This window comes from Bombus fervidus, chromosome 1, assembly GCF_041682495.2.
Source record: "Bombus fervidus isolate BK054 chromosome 1, iyBomFerv1, whole genome shotgun sequence".
Taxonomy (NCBI): Eukaryota; Metazoa; Arthropoda; class Insecta; order Hymenoptera; family Apidae; genus Bombus; species Bombus fervidus.
Genome location: NC_091517.1, coordinates 26,243,072 through 26,260,258, shown reverse-complemented (window position 1 = coordinate 26,260,258; position 17,187 = coordinate 26,243,072). Strand labels below are relative to the sequence as shown.

General features: G+C 29.2%; 4 protein-coding genes across 7 annotated transcripts in view; 2 read left to right on the top strand and 2 right to left on the bottom strand.

The window, feature by feature from the left end:
- Positions 1-9: 9 nt before the first annotated feature.
- Nd-b14.5b (NADH dehydrogenase (ubiquinone) B14.5 B subunit) overlaps positions 10-17,187 on the bottom strand; it is a 31,109-nt gene continuing 13,931 nt past the window's right edge. The window contains exon 3 of the mRNA XM_072012085.1: positions 10-38. Coding sequence (XP_071868186.1) covers positions 25-38 — 14 coding nt within the window. The 3' untranslated portion in view covers positions 10-24. The remainder of the gene's footprint in view (positions 39-17,187) is intronic.
- LOC139991595 (cGMP-dependent 3',5'-cyclic phosphodiesterase) lies at positions 606-5,474 on the top strand. Of its 3 annotated transcripts, XM_072011827.1 has the most exons (13): positions 606-749; positions 839-1,089; positions 1,368-1,484; positions 2,190-2,431; positions 2,581-2,690; positions 2,766-2,905; positions 2,977-3,159; positions 3,239-3,433; positions 3,514-3,698; positions 3,794-4,058; positions 4,148-4,435; positions 4,523-4,668; positions 4,952-5,474. In XM_072011827.1, exons 2-13 carry the CDS (start codon positions 982-984, stop codon positions 5,211-5,213), a joined length of 2,241 nt encoding a protein of 746 aa, XP_071867928.1. In that variant the 5' UTR covers positions 606-749; positions 839-981; the 3' UTR covers positions 5,214-5,474. The 3 variants fall into 3 exon arrangements, with proteins under 3 accessions (XP_071867928.1, XP_071867946.1, XP_071867938.1); XM_072011837.1 differs by having other exon boundaries at positions 731-1,089; positions 2,977-3,163; positions 3,252-3,433; XM_072011845.1 differs by lacking the exon at positions 4,952-5,474 and having other exon boundaries at positions 714-1,089; positions 4,554-4,660.
- Positions 6,665-11,141, top strand: Incenp (Inner centromere protein). The gene is made up of 9 exons (XM_072011795.1): positions 6,665-7,121; positions 7,613-8,080; positions 8,284-9,423; positions 9,527-9,688; positions 9,761-9,954; positions 10,047-10,230; positions 10,342-10,539; positions 10,613-10,730; positions 10,804-11,141. The coding sequence occupies exons 2-9, from the start codon at positions 7,622-7,624 to the stop codon at positions 10,995-10,997; spliced, it is 2,649 nt and encodes an 882-aa protein (XP_071867896.1). The 5' UTR covers positions 6,665-7,121; positions 7,613-7,621; the 3' UTR covers positions 10,998-11,141.
- On the bottom strand, positions 11,328-16,758 carry Wdy (WD repeat-containing protein WDY). Of its 2 annotated transcripts, XM_072011814.1 has the most exons (18): positions 16,468-16,642; positions 16,162-16,266; positions 15,891-16,082; positions 15,687-15,798; positions 15,482-15,618; positions 15,212-15,406; positions 14,720-14,927; positions 14,429-14,634; positions 14,092-14,292; positions 13,756-14,000; positions 13,370-13,627; positions 13,180-13,266; positions 12,860-13,122; positions 12,458-12,698; positions 12,096-12,270; positions 11,823-12,008; positions 11,650-11,741; positions 11,328-11,550 (listed from the first exon to the last, which is right to left on the bottom strand). In XM_072011814.1, the coding sequence occupies exons 1-18, from the start codon at positions 16,594-16,596 to the stop codon at positions 11,526-11,528; spliced, it is 3,057 nt and encodes a 1,018-aa protein (XP_071867915.1). In that variant the 5' UTR covers positions 16,597-16,642; the 3' UTR covers positions 11,328-11,525. The 2 variants fall into 2 exon arrangements, with proteins under 2 accessions (XP_071867915.1, XP_071867906.1); XM_072011805.1 differs by lacking the exons at positions 11,328-11,550; positions 11,650-11,741; positions 11,823-12,008; positions 12,096-12,270 and having other exon boundaries at positions 12,625-13,266; positions 16,468-16,561; positions 16,635-16,758.

Below are 17,187 nucleotides of genomic sequence, written 5' to 3'. Positions count from 1 at the left end.
ATTACACTTTTTTAAACATAAAAATCATTTTTTAACATATAATTAGTAAAATAATACGTTTTTAAATAACTGATTGTAATATAACCAAGATATTACAACAGCATTTCATCATGCTTCATTAAATCAGCAACTCCATTACAAAATGTTCCATTTTTAAAACAGCCATGATTTTTTTTTATTAAACACTTGCACCATTCTCTATCAATTTCGTGAACAACTTTGTACATTATTATATTTTTTCTGGAACAAAAGACGCATCATGTTAAGCATAAATATTATTCAAAAGTGTTACCAACATTATAGAATGCAAATATTGTTTACGAATGTTGTACATATTACAATTTATGCATTCAAAAAGATTATAGTAATTTGCATAATTAACGATTTAACAATTAACGATTAAGCAATAAAGTAGCACTTATAATATATTTTAGAACAGATATTCAAGCTACATACATATGTACAGTATGATTTTATTTACATTTGAATATTTTATGAAATGTAACATAGTTTAAACACAATTGAAATATTTTAAAAGGAACCGTATAACAATTATGTTATATCACGTATATTGTAAACATTAAATTCCTATATGAGAAAAATGTATTTTAAACAGAAAGAAAAAAAAAGAAATTTTAAATGTGGTATAAGATGTAAACCTGAGTTGCGCGCGTCACTTGTTTATTCATGATTGAAGAATTGTACTACAGAATGCAAAGCTCTGCAGAGGTTTGCAGTAACTCTACGCAGTATGTAATTGTCCTGTGTCTTGATAGTCAATTTAAATTTAAAAAATGACCAAGACAGATATCTTTTATAATCATTAAAATAATTGCAGAGCTTTCTCAAAAACGATTATTATGTTGTATCGCGAAACATGAAATTTGAAGAAAACACGACTGATACATCGTGATATGATTAAATTATACGATTCGTACTAATTCAGATATTGACAAAAAATAGCGGTGGAATTGATTAAAAATGAGTTCAATCGACTTCAACATGCCAAACACGGAACAAATTCTTTTGCTCCTAGAAGAACTATGTAGTCTTTCTTATCCCCAAGTACAACAAAAGTTAAACAAATACGTGAGTAATACTGTCATCATTTTTATGTGTACAATTTTTCGCGGCACGCATGCTTCTTCTTAGAAGAGTTGAAGAGAGAATTTCCTATTAATAATAAATTTTGATGATCAAGATATTTTCCTATCGAAATGTTTCTAAGATAAATATAAACGCGACGTTTATTTCATCTATTACAGTACATTTTATATAATTGTTTGCTATAATTGAATCATTACAAATTTATTAAAATATTTGTGGTACAAGAAACATTGTTTGAATTATAATTTTCAATATTGTAGATACAAACTGCAACAGACACAAAATTGTCTTTTCTTATACCAATTTTAGTCGAATCAGAGGAGATGGTAATCCATGTAATAGGAGAAAAAATTTTAGATAGAGAATTAAGGTTTCCTGTAAGTAAAAACTATTTATAGTATAAGTTCTAATAATAAGATTGTTTACTTTTTACAAATTAATGTTTATACAGTCATAATAAAAAATAAATAATATTTGTAATTTTTGAGATTAATTTTTTAGAGTTTTTCTCTTTTATTTTTTAATATTTGATGCTTGAAATAAAATTTATATATTTTGAAAGTATCATTGTTTTAAGTTTAATGATTTAATCTTAGTAGTTTCAAGAATTGTCCTATATTACAAATAGAGAGTGCTTAGCAGTGTCTAATCCTCAAATAGAATTCATAGAAATGTACATAAAAGAAGCCATACAAAACAAATCATTAGTGGTAAAACTTCAAATGAACTATGCAAAAGTTCTAATTGAGATTATTATCTACACATTTATGAAGTTCACACATGCATTTCACCTTTTATTTGGAAATCAAATCACATAAATCTTCTTTTGACAAAATAATACAATTAATTCATTGTAAAGTATGTTAAGGATATATACAAGCGATACAATTTAAAATAAATTTATGTTAATTAATAAAAATTAAGATATAATATTGGATATGAAAATTATAACCATTTTTTTTTTTTTACTAGATTGAAAAATTTTAATAATCAAAATATTTGATTATATATGTCAATAACTAATAGTTGATGAAAGTAATTCATATTTTATTATGTATATAATTTTAAATAATCTTTCTTAGGTATCAAATAATGTTTTACGTAAAGCTATACAAAACAGAAAGCCAACTACTATGGATATAACAATGCTTGATGAAGAATTACTACATCATCTTCAACCAATATGTCCAGTATCAAATTCATTTCTAACAATTCCTATACAACATCCTAAGCAGAATTATATAGCACTGCTAGTTTCTTTGATTGATAATGATACAAAAAATGAAACTACATGTAAATCTGCAATAGTACAAGAATGTTTTAAGTAATTATCTTCTTCTATTGTATGAAATACTGATTATCTTAGAAAGCATTATTGTATACATATATTATTGCATTTTTATAAATCATCAAGATTATACTGAATTAAAAATATTTTTTTCAACGTATTTAAATATCTTTTCTTTAATGTAGATTTTGCCTAAGATTTCTTCTAAATTCATTTAAATGTTATGAGGAAACTCGATTGAAACACCAGTGTCAAAAGTTGCTTGCCGTTTCTAGGAAACTTTTCATACATTTAGGTAATATTATCATAGTTAAAATAAGTAATACTTTGAAAACCATGCATTTATTACATCTTACATATTAATAAATAGGAGATTTTTCTGATCTATTGAGAGAAATAATGGCTGAAGCCAGGAACTTGACAAATGCAGAACGCTGTTCATTATTTTTATTAGATCCTGATCAACAGGATCTAGTTGCTAAAGTGTTTGATGGTATCGCTATGAAAGAAGTGAGTTTAAAGTTCAAATTGAAACATTACATCTCATAAGTAAAATTTACAAATAACATAATTATTTTTAGTCTGTAAAAGAAATGAGAATACCAATAGGACAAGGCATAGCAGGTCATGTTGCAACTACTGGAAAAGTGCTTAATATTAGAAATGCATATGAACATCCTCTTTTTTATCGTGGTGTAGATGATGTAACAGGCTTTAGAACTAGAAATATTTTATGTTTCCCAATTAGAGATGAAAGTGGAATTGTAGGTAAATAAAAATTGTATTGTAAATTTTATTACATAGAAATATAAAAATTAAATTTTTCATTTCTTAAACTAAAAGATTGTGATTATAGGAGTCGCACAGCTTTGTAATAAAAAAGATGGATTATACTTTGATGTCTTTGATGAAGAAGTTGCAACAGCGTTTAGTATCTATTGTGGTATTTCTATAATGCATAGTATTGTTTATAAAAAAATGCAAGATGCTCAAGCACGAAATAAACTTAGTAACGAAATAATGATGTACCATATGAAGGTAAGACTATGTTAAAATATACAGAGCTCTTTATCAGCTCTTTATCAGCTCTTATTTTCAATAAAACATCATGCATTCAGGTGGAGGAAGACGTTGTTCAAGAGATATTGGGTTGTAAGGATGAACATAATATAAAAGATTTTAATAAATTTGAATTTAGTCCTAGAGGTGTACCTTACAAACATATGCCTTGTTATACAATTAAAATGTTTAATGATTTAGGTCTTATTAATTATTGGAAACTGAAATTATCAACTTTAACAAGGTAATAAAACTATCAAGTTTTATGTTCTCTTATGCAACTTTTAACATAAGATCAACATTACAGAAATAAAATATTAATTCATACGAATGTTACAGATTTATATTATATGTAAAGAAAGGATACAGAGATGCACCCTATCATAACTGGATACATGCATTTTCTGTGGCACATTTTGGATACTTATTAATACAAAATTTAAATCTTATTAATGAGAATTATATGACACATCTGGAAGCTTTAGTTTTTCTAGTGTCATGTTTATGTCATGATATAGATCATAGAGGAACAAATAATGCATTTCAAACTAAACGCTCTACGGTTCTAGCTAGTCTTTATAGTTCTGAAGGTTCTGTAATGGAGGTAAATTACCTTTAAGAACAAAACAGTTGTTAACAAAAATTGAACATAAATGTGATGTCAATATAACTTATCATTCTCTCATTTAACAGAGGCATCATTTTGCACAGACCATGTGCATTTTAAATAAAGAAGGATGCAATATATTTGAAAACGTTAATAGTGAAGAGTATAGTGAAGCATTAGATCTACTGAAAAATAATATACTTGCAACCGACTTAGCATGCCACTTTCGAACGGTAGGAAAACAGGAAGAGATGGTTAGAAGTAAATTTGACCAAAATGACACTGAACGAAAGAGATTATTTCTTAATATGCTTATGACATGTTGTGATCTTAGTGATCAGACTAAACAGTGGAAAGTTTCTAAAAAAACTGCAGTAAGTAGAGGTCTAAGTTTAGATAAATTTCGAAGACAATAATATATTTAAGAGCTTATGTGCTTTTTTTCTTTGACTTTGCGTTAGGAACAAATTTATGATGAATTTTTTTCACAAGGAGATTTAGAAAAAAGTATGGGTAGTTCCCCCATAGAAATGATGGATAGAGAACGAGCATCTATACCAGACCTACAAGTTCAATTCATTACAAATATAGTTCTTCCACTTTTTATGTAAGTATATTTTAAAAGAAACTGTCTTTGTACAATATACGTATATACTTTTATTTTTAATATACATTCAAAGTAAAAAAATCGGATTTAAGATCTGTTTTTCATAACGAGTATAATTAAAAGGAAGAATAACGTTTTTTGTAAAAGATAAGATTTTCTTAATTGAAAAAGACAGTGATGTTTTGTGAAGACAGTAGAATATAGATTATAGATTATAAACCTTTCTCTCTATTTAGTTAATTTTGGTCTTCCATATGATTTGCTTTATTATTTTGTCTCCTAGTAATCTTTCTACATTATTTCCAATGGTACAACCACTTGTTGACGTGCTGAAAGAAAATCGAGCTTTATGGGAAGTGTCTAAAGGCATATTTCAAAAATATATGAAAGCAGGAACAAAAGGTATTGCTATCCTATTGGACCCTACTTTTGAGGAAGAAGTATTACAACTTTATGCTCAAAGTAATACAGGTTTCTCAAGAAATTCTACTATCACATTAGAATTAAATGAAACAACAAATAATAGTAGGTATACAATGAAATAAATACACGATATTTTTACCATGAATATAAAAGTTTTTAAAATATATAAATTATAAGATTTTTTAAATTCAAAAGCAATAGGAAAGGCCTATTAATCACTAGATATACAAAAAATAAAAAAAATTTATTTATTACAAGAACGCAGGCGTTCTAAAACTGTTTATTATAAATTTGATGTACATTGAAATGTTATATTTATTATAGAGTATGTATATGTATGTACATAAGTATGTTATAAATTATAAATATTTTATTCTTTAAAATCGTGTTCCTTAAATATGTATTTAGTATTTAACATTTTTTTTGTGATATATTACTTATTGTTATTAAATACACGAAAATATGAACATTATATGTAGTTTATAACATACATTAGTTTGTAAGAAGAATTTGTGCAATTTAAAAATATCATATATTTTATATGACTGTAATATAATAATCTCTTAAAATGTAAATGTTTTTATTAATAATAGTTCATAAACTGAGCTATACATTTAGTTTACTTTCCTAAATTTGTATTTTCCATTTTACCATTTTACCATATTTTCTTCGATATTTAAAGTTATATAATGTACAAATTGCATCAATTCTTTTTAACGTATTAAATTATAAATTGAAGTTCCACAAAGCTTTAGAAACATTAACTTAATAGACTTTTCCAGTGGCTTGTAGACTTATATTATAAATAATAATAATGTAAATTATACAAATATTAATTCATAATAACAATAAAATTTTAAATTTTACATATTAAAGAAATTGCTATTCTTTCCAAAAGTTTACTTTTGGGAATATAAGCACAGTTAAAAGAAATGTATGCGTTTCTATAAGAAAGTTTTAGTGAAACTTTTATTCATATATGGAAACATTATTATAATATGATTTACAAAAACACATGCTTTGATGTGATAATGAATAATGAAATTGACAAAATGATTTATATATGGAATTTAGTCACCTTCATTAATAATAAATAAAGCTTTCTACAAAAATGTCATGAAACATTATATTTGTACAACTTTATTACCGATTTTAAAACATATTATATAGTTTTTAGTAATCAAATTGTAAATATAGTAAACAAATAATTGCGTTAAGTTATGGTAACCGTTTATTTATACTGGTCGGGGGAGTGTCGGAAAATTCAAATTCATCTTTGTTCGACGCTTGCACGTAGCGGCGACATTGTTTTACCCGGAGTTTATTTATTATTACATTACGTGTATCCTAACGATTTTGATACTCCGAGACAAAACAACATGATTTGATTTATTCTCCAGCTCGTGTGCTGCTACATATATCCTACCGATAATAGTACTCCGAGGCAAAACAACAACATGATTTGATTTGTCTCCGCTAGGTCATGTGCCGCTACAAGATTCTTTCCCAATAGAATCACACAGTTTTCATAGTTTTAAAACACGTCTCCATCGCGTATATATAGCGTATAGCGTCGTTTCTATATCTCATAACCCTACTATGACTGTAAGTTGATTTTGCAAAAAACGTTTTTTTATAGTTGGTACACCATTGTATAAATATCTCAATACCTGATTGTTATTTTTACAACCGCGGACGCTAACAGAAAATTATTTTACGTGAAGATAATTGATAAAATTGTTCGACTAATCAAATTACATCGGATGTGATTTAAATTCTAGAGAAAAATGGTGCGCCCGGGAGAATAGATGGCGTTAAACGCAATGATTCAAATTAAACTGAAAAGTCGTTATGTACTTTCGAGATGCAAAACTTCCTTAAACTTCCCGCTTGTGTCACGAAATGGAGATCAACGTTTCCCTTCGTTTAACGTATTTTGCCATTGAAAGACACTAATTTCTGTGACTTGTTTTATCTCTGTTATAAAAGTTTATATTTACAACTTTGTAGTTTTTATGAAAACGTAAAAGGTAAATAAATATTAATAAATACTATAGTAATATAATATAATACTATATAATAATATTAATAAATACTTCGCTATTTACTTATTTTATTTCCGTTAAAGTATATTGTATTTTTCATTACAGCACCTTCATTTTTATTTAGTATAATAATAAACATATACGTTAATATTCATTGATATTAGTGTAATTGTAAGCTTCACCGCAAATTTAATAAAATTAATAAGAACGGAATTATTAAAAGGGTATATATGTGTAATTAAACTAGATTCTATTCTAAACGTTACTTCATTATTTTATTATTGTTTCACATAAATATTTTTTTTTTTGAAAAATAGTTTACGTATGCTTCTAAATTAATAGAAGTAAACACAATGTGTTTGTATTAATTGCTATATATGTCATAATTTCAATCATAATATTAAATTATGGTATGTGTTATTAAAAAAGTATAGTTTAATGTATATATTAAATACTTATAAAGAATTTATTTGCAGATTTTAAATATGGGCACTAGATCAAAGGATCGGATTAAAGCAATGATTACCAAAGATATATTGAATATACATAATTATTGCTTGGATGTTAAACAATCTATTAACGACAATTTTGAAGATACTTTGGATTATTTACGTGGTTTAATTGCTCAAATACCACAATCAGCTTCTGGCCCTTTAATTACAAAGACGCCGAAAATTTTGAAGAAGAAAGGTATTCAACGTATAGAGACTATCCCAGAAAATGATATTATCAATATTGATAATACAGTATCAGATTCTATTGCAATACACGATAAAACAGAAAATAAAGATATAAAAACTGGGGAAGTGGTAGAAACAACAATTGGCCGAGCAAAAAGAGAGGCTTCAAGGAAGGCTGCAACTAATATTAAAAAGCAGCAGTCAATGTCACTTACTGCAAAATTGCGAAGGCCGTTAACTCTTGACGATGACAGTAGTATAAATGTTTGTATCATATTATGATGAAATTTAATACTTTTAATCTTACCCCAAATCTTATGTTACCAATCAATACTAACCTTTATATATAGTACCTAATAATCGGTTGATATCGGTTAATTAATATGTTGAAATCTAATTGCTTAATGTATGTACATTGTGTATATAAATTCTGTTATAATGTTGTTAAGTGTATTCTATATTTTTAGAGGAAACGTGAAAGTCGATCTAAAAGAAAGAAAAGTGGTAGAAGTAGTTCAGATGAAGAAACTACGCAAGGCCCTACAAAATATAGTAAAACAGAAAAGAGTGTTTTAAGCGAGACAATTTCAAGGAGGATCACGGGTACTTCACAGGATCATCTGTCTATAAAAGAAGATGCATTACAGCCAGAAAAGATTGAACCAATAAAGTCTTCAATGATAACAAGAAATAGTAATAGAAAGAGAACTTTTTCACAAAGTGAAAACACGAAGGGTAAAAATTCTAATATTATTGATGACACAGTAATTGCACCAACAGGAAATGATATTGAAGAACCTTCAATGTACGAGGATGCACTTGAGAAACCTACTCCTATTATGAATTCGACGATGAACGTCAATTCTACTTATACGCAGAAGATGATGAACGCTACCGTAATTTTAGAACCTTTATCAGCAATAAAATTAAACGAAACTGTAGTGATTAATAAAAACTTGGCTAGTAGTATAGGAAAAAATAATGAACAAAAAACAGTCGAACCAAAGGCTGAATTTATCTCTCCCAAGTTACCTAAATTTACAACGCGGTCGTCAACAGCTTTGGAGGAGAGGATGCAGCAACTAAAAGAAACGATGGCAAACAAAGAGTTTGATGAATTACTCACAGAAGATGAGTCATCCCCTGAAGTGAAAAGGTCTAAAGGAAATATTAAGAAACAAGAAATTAAAAAACGACAAAAGCGGCAGAATAGATCTACGACATCGAGCGAAGATGAAGTACTTAATACTCCAACAAAACCATCTTTGAAGGAGAAGAGTACGATTACAGGATTAAAGGAAATAAGAAACACGTATAAATCGAATGCTCTATTCAGTCCATATGCCAAGGAATCTGTGAAAAAAAGAGTTGAGGCATTTGAGCAAGCAGGCATGAACACTCCGAAACTTGCTGTTGATATTGATGCACCAACTCGAATAACGAGAACAAAAACACGTGCTAATAGAGCTGCTGCACAAACAGAAGCTTCAGGAAATACAAACGTCGCAGAGAAAGTGGTTGTTCAAAAATTAGCACGAAAGTCGCTTGCAAAAGCCAAAAAAATTTCATTAGCAAAACAAAATAAGGATGCTGATGATTATAAAGAGGTATTTAGAATTAGAATTATTATAAGGAAAATTTGTTAACAAGATATTTGTCAATTTTGTTTATCGATTGTAAATTTAATTATGTTTCCAATCTTATTTTTAGAACAAATTACAATTAGAACAAAAGGCTAATAAACTAGTTTCTGTTGAGAGAATGAACTACAAACAGCAACAGAAGACAACCCCATTAGGCAAAATAAGAACTCAGTTGCCAATGTCTGTTAATCGTATTCCTCATACTCCAGCGAATCAAACTAATATTAATGTAAAATTCATTTCTTTCTATTAGTAGTATCTAGTATTATAAGGTTTTTAAACGGTAGTATTTTAATTTTAGCAAAATAAGGCTTTAAGTGCAACGCGTGCAAATATTATCACATCGATGGAATCTTTAATCCAAGCTCCAAAGTCAGTCAGTAAACGTAATTCACTGGACAAAGTATTAGATGAAAAGAAAAGAAAATTGAACGACGAGGATGCAAGGAGGAAACGTGAAGAGGCGCTAAGACTTCAAACGGAAGAAAGGAAAAGGTAAAATAAAATTAATCGATATAATTTATTTAATTTTAAATCGGTAGACACACATTGCTGAGTAATATATGAAAAATATATTTTACATAAAGGAAAAGACAAGAAAAAGAATTAAAAAATAAGTTAGCCAGAGAGGCAAAAGAAAAACAAGATATGGAAAAACGTCAAAAAGCTGAGAAAGAAAGAGAGGAAAAAGCACGTTTAGCACAACAAATGCAAGACAGACAACGCGAAGAAATGGAGAAGAAACGTCTAGCTCAATTACAACGTGCACAGGTATAAAATTGATAATTTAAAAGATACATGTGTACAAAAATAAGGATACCGAAAAAGATATTGATTTTTATATAGTATAGAAAATTAAGCTACGGTCGGATTAATTCGCAGGAAAAGGAAGAAAGAAGAAAGCAGGAAGAGCAACAGCGCTTACAACGTTTACAAGAACAAGAAGAAGCGGAGCGGATATTAGCTGAACAAAGACGTCGAGAACAGGAAGCTGAAAGGCGAAAAGAAGCCGAATTAAGAGCTCAACAACAAGCTGCAGCTGAAGCAATGAAAACTAAGCATCAGATACTTACATCACAGGTAACATTACAAACAATATCAAAAGCATTCTTCTGTTATAAAAGCATAAGCTATTATTCGTTCGATATTTTAGACAAAATATGGCTCCAAACAGCATGGCCCAACCACTTATGTTTTGGATAGTGAACCTGACGACGATGAATCGGACGATGAATCCAGACCAAAGCATACAATTCCACATTGGGCACAATGTAAGTATTGTTTTACTCGATGAGTTAGTAAACAATAGAATGCGTAGAGCACTCGAATTTTTTTCAATTTTAGCGTACATACGTAAAAATCAACTTGCCATGCAACGTTACATTCCGGAAAGAGCAGTCTATAAATTCTTTGGTAGCAGAAAGTGCACACCGGATCTAACTCAAATGTTTCAAAATATAGATAGGAGTAGATTACAACGCACGTCCAGTGCAATATGGAAGACACCACCGCGTTATTCCATGATGGAAAACGAATAAAAAGCGTAATTTGTTAAACTGAATATTGTTGATTTTATATTGTGACTTGGAGCAAGGATACTTATCATACCTTGCATGTAATATAGAAATGACGTTACGTTGTAACTGTCATTAAAATATGTATATGTTCTTAACATATCAATGTATGTAAGACTATTTCAGTTTTTATATTTTAGAACGATCATAGGCATATATTATTTTTATTGTACTAATCAAATTCTACCATTTTTTCTTATTTATATGTATCTTCTTAATTTTACTAAGGTCGACTGAAAATAAAATTGTCATTTAATTAATTATTAGCAATAAGTAAATAAATATCCTGGTATGACTTTTTAATGAGAAATAAATTTTATTAGATTTGACTTATTATCACTATTGCGCACAAACGTTACTGGTCCCTTTCTTTCTCTTTTCAAGAAAAATTTATTACAATGCGATATTAACGAGACAATCACCTTTTCTTTTGGTGAAATATTTTAAAATATATATAGTTTGCTCCTACGTTCTTTTGCCGATGCAGTGATTTTATAATTGCGAATGCGTTCTTTTACTAGAAGATTATAACAAGTAATGTTAGTAATATATATTTAATTTTATATAGATTATTATCAATAGTGAATAATTATTATTATTAATTAAGCCAAATTACGTTAATTCTTTTTGTTCATGTAGAAGTGCTGGTAATTTTGGTGCCTGTATGATTTCCAAAGGTCTTAATTTCAAATGTGTGTATATAGGTATCTGTAACGTTATTCTCATTGAGTTATTTGTATCGCTTAACATATTTTGACGAATTGCTGTTGCGATAAACAACGTATTTACATATGGTAAAGAGGTGTCTAAAATTGGGTAATCCGCAAAGATCATTAAGACCGATTTATCCATCACAGCAATAGTAAGTCTTCTTCCATCGATCATAGTGTGTTCAGGTGTCGAGATTTCTTTTAAAGCTTTTAATTCGTCACTTTTAAAATCTGATTCTACTTGTCTCACACCTCCTCCAAGAATCTTTCCATGTTTGCATAACAGTGCAACTTAATAATCAAACTTTCTTTCCAATCTGATAAATAATTTGTTATATGAGAAATTAATTACTTTTAGTGTAGTAGAACTAGCGACTCTTTTAACATCTGCTGGATGTTTGTAATCTTTAAAATATTGGTACGTTGGGATCGTTGGTAAAATTGGTAACCAAGGCTTGAAAGTTCCGAAAGTTGAAATATAACGGCCACCAAGTGTCCATAAGCGTACAGAATGGTCTGTACTACCACTAAAAATCAACAGAAAGAATAGCATAGATCGTACGAAATGTATTAGAAAAATAATTGTTTCAGAGAAAAACGATTAAAAAGAGAATATTTAAATTCAAAAGTAATTAATAGCCATTACTTCATATATACATATAAAATTAAGTTAAAAGTTCATAAAATAATAAGCACTGGATTAACATTCATTACCTAATGACAATACGTGCATCTGGGATTATCTGGACGGACGTAATAGATTTTAAATGTCCACGGACGGATGAAAGTAGAAGTGGCAAAGGTTGATCCTTTACAGCTCTCTTTGCCCTACCAATAACTTTCTTTTTCCATAGAAATGGAAATTCCAACCGTAAAACGGGCATAGATATCTTAGGAGGATTTGGCAACAAATAATTCGCGAGATACCAAACTTTAATGTATCCAGCATTGTGTCCTAAATTTTTTTAAACGGACTTACTCTCCAATCATATTTTCTCGCTTTATCTTTCCTTTCGTATTAAATATTTTGTCGCAATGAAGTATCACGTTACATACAAAAAGTAATCTTACGATAAATAAATAACGTTGTAGAAATTAAATGCATTCCTTTTTTACCTGTTACAAGAAAATGATTTTTAGGATCAGTTGCTAATGCTAATGCACAATCACGTATAGAATGAATAACCGAGAAAGCTTGTAGAAATCCACCGGCAGGATGATGAGTCCACGCTTGTATATATCCCGAATCAAGAGAAACTAACAATGTTCCAACGTCAGGCCTAACCGGCCGAGCATTTAAAAATATCATAGCTCGAACAGCAACAATTCGTGAAATATTCAATGCGGATTCTTGATGCTTAGAAGCCGTAGGATATTGACTATAAACATTTATCATAATGATTCGGATATGTTTTAGAAAAAGTACAATTGCATACCTCTGTTTCGAAATGATTTCTTTCGTAACTTGTTCAGGCTTTTTTGTTTTATACGTTATTTCATCTTTGTGGTATCTTATCCTAAATCTATATAACACCGATTAGTTAACATTGTTTATTACACCAGGTTATTTCTAGAAGTGTAATTTTTATATTATTTTAACATTTCTCATATTATTCTAAATCTTACCTTGACATTGGTTCGTTGACTTTATATTTTCGATACGGTTGACCGGTTTCTAATCTCCAAAGTATTATTTCTCCATTAAAAGTTGCCGTGGCCAATACCTGAGGATACCACATGGCTGAACAAAGAATATCATCGGTGTGTATTGTTCCCCAATTCTTTTTATATACATATGCGTCAGAAGTTGCAAATTCTACGACTTGACGATTCCAACTACTACATAAGATTCGATTTTCCAGCCAAACTAGACTGGTTATTTCACTGTACATAATCAAACGGATTTATAGGAAATATATTTGCCAATATTATCAACAGATATTTATCGTAACAATTATTAAAAATGTTGTTTTTTAATTTTAATATGTAATACAAAATAGGTAAGCACGTACCACTGAGTTTCAAGAGCCATGTTTCGCAAACAAGTACCGGTATTAAAATTCCAAACTTTCAATGTACCATCACGAGCGCCTGTTACTAGTAATTGCTCAGATTCATCGAAACAAGCAGCAGTTATTTCAATGTCGTGAAATTGACCATATAGGAATCTACTGTGTGCATGCGTTACTAAGAATAAACGATTTCCAAGCCATGGATCCCAAATTATTATACAAGAATCTAATCCAGTCGTAACTACCTAAGTTTTTAAACGATTTCGTAAAATATTTTAATTTCTGTAGACGTAGAGAATAAAAATTATACAAATCGTATAAATTATAATAAATTACCACTTTGTAGAGATGGTTATATAGAACGCTGCTGATAGATTTTGTATGTGTAAAACCATCGGATATTTCTTTGTTGACCTCAGGATCGCAAAGAATCACCGCGATCATTGAGCTAGCAATGATCATTTTACGATTCAATGTATTGTACACCACTGTCATTGATGTATGTTCACCCAATTCGCTGGGCAGACCATTGTATGTCTGTATAAAATAACACGACTTAAATTCTAATTATACATAGATTTTATATTGTTATTTGATTAATGCTCTTTTATTTCTTTAGGCGAAATATTAATCGAGGAAAGTATCTTCTGATGAAATGTCTTATTGTTAAAACCTGAATACAAGATTGAGTTAACACATCCCACACTTTGATACATCTGTCTTTCGAAAGAGAGTACACCCGTTTGCCAGCATCTTGTACAACTAAGGCACAGATAGGTGCACGATGACCTTGGAAAGTACTATTTGCTCTTCTGGTCACGAAAGGATTCCAAACCCGAACTATGCAATCTGGTCCACCGGTTATTAATAACTGACCCTCTAAGTAGATATATTTTTAAAAAGTACGATGTACTTACAAAATACATATATGTCAATAAGCGAGGGGAAGTTTATGGTAAAATACCTTCGCAAAAGGTGAAGCAAGATATTCCCATGTTAACTTTGAATTTGTATTGGATCCTTGCTCCTGTGAGATCGCTAAATAATAAAGAACAATTACAACATCTACTGCTGGACATGAAAGCTCTTAAACTTCCATAATAGGCTACTTGTTTCACCCAATCTGTATGTACATTCTTAAATTCTACAATTTTCAATCCTTTCAGTTCACCCTATAACGTATGTTACAACGTATTAAAATATGTTTATGTAGGAAGCACAAGTTTATATAGGATATTGCAGAACCACCGATACATCTATCTGTCCTAGGATATCTTTTACATGTATATCACGTATGAGAACTCGAAGACTAACTTTCACCGAGAATTTCTTTCGAAATCCCGAAAATATTTGACGATATCGATTATCGAGTAGATTGTGATTTTTTTGTGAGTTTTGGTTCGTACGCATAATTAACATACGCGATGACACAAGTTTCTGAAGATAAATTATTTGCCTTGAGAACAGATTCATAGCGAATAAATAAACTATCACGTTGAGGTTCTTGTTTAAACGGTCCTCTCTCTATTGGACTAAAAGACATGACTTTGACAGATCCACTCATATCTCCAAGTACGATATACGAATCCTCTTTGATATTTTTACTGAAATAATAATCCATACAAATGACTGCATACTCCAAGCCTGATATCTAATCGTACAAGGTTTTAATATCGAAGAGTTCATTTATAGAAAAATTACTGTTTATTTAGAAGATATAACTAACCATTATTCGAAGATCAAACTTCTTTGCTGCTGTATCGTAAAATCTTAAATCGCACTCCGTAGAACTTGTGCATACTACTTGTATATCGGGCATTACTATCATATCGGTTATTAAAGTGTGTTGAACTTTTAAACACGCTGCAGAGATAGAAATTTCAGAAACAAATGCATATACGTAAAAGAATGTAGGATATAACGTTACTGACGATTTACAGATTGCGCGCTCCGTTCGTATTCTAAATCTAAAGACCAGTAATTTATGATTCCCTCTTTAGTCACAGTTAAATAAAACCCTCTATGAAAGCTTGTAGTTCTATCCTACGGATATACACATAAAAATTACAAGTAATAATATTTATATCATCGTCAAATAAACATATTTATTAAAAGATATATGATGTATCACGTACGGGCAAGACTTCGGGATAAAACATGATTTTGTGTATAGCTGTACGGTGATGCGATTTCAAAAGTTGAGGAATATCAGTTATTGGAAGTCTCAATATTTGCCATTGTAATGTGGTATCTTTTCTCTGAAATTCTACTAATAAATACGAGATAAATTCATTCCAAGTGATATTCCCATCTCTCTTTAAGTTCATCTAAAATTAATAAATGGAAACATAGAAATTATATGTATGTACGTAATAATTAATCGAAGTAGTAAATCTACGTTGTTACCTTTTTAAACAGAATTTTGAATTCGTTAAGCGGCATTTGAATGTGCAATATATTTTCAAACGCATCATACAATTGGTTTATATCCATTTCTTCGTTTGGCGATGCCTATACGTTATATAACTGTTAATTTTTTAATTATATTCTGTTAATAACAGAAAACAAGAATGATTATACTAATTATTCAACTACATGTTAGAGATATCAAATTTGGAAATATTATTCATATTATACTAGTTGTATACTAAACATTAATTTGTTTTGCAATTTTTTAGACAATACTTAAGCTTTTTCTTAATTCGAAAGTACCAAAAATACTTCATGCAGTTGCATCAAGGATTCTTCCGTGCATTGTTCTTCTATACTTTTTGTTTTAAAGAACTCGTCGAAAGCTTGTTGGATGCTAAATAAGAGAGGCGAACACGTATAATACAACATGAATTTAATTTTACGAAGTATTTCCGATGCACACTAACCTCGTGTCATTATTATCAAAGTATTCCATCTTTATAATTATAGGTATAATTTATAATATTAATTATAATTTCAATCACAAGTTACACATAATATGGATAAAAATAATATGAAAAAGCAAGTAAACACGTTTTCTTTGTCAAATTTTGACATGTACGAAACAAGCTAAATATATAAGATACTATTTTGTTATTCTTTGTATATAGTAAAACATATTTGTATATAAAAGATATTTTTCGTATATCGAAATAATATTCCTTTTATTTCCATAAGTAACCCTTTTGTTAGTATGAACGAATAGAGTAAATGATATTATTTAAGCGTATCAGAATTGTTATTGCAAATGTACTTTATGATAATATAAAGTCAATCAACTAAATTGTTCTTTATAACATTCATCATCGATTCTACGCACTTTTACACAAAGTATAGAAGAAGTATATGCTGCTTTATTCCCTCATCCATACACGGGGTTATAAGCAACATAATCAATATCTTCGTACATGTAAAATTCGTTTATTTCTATCGCATAACTAGAAATTTAGATAGAATAAA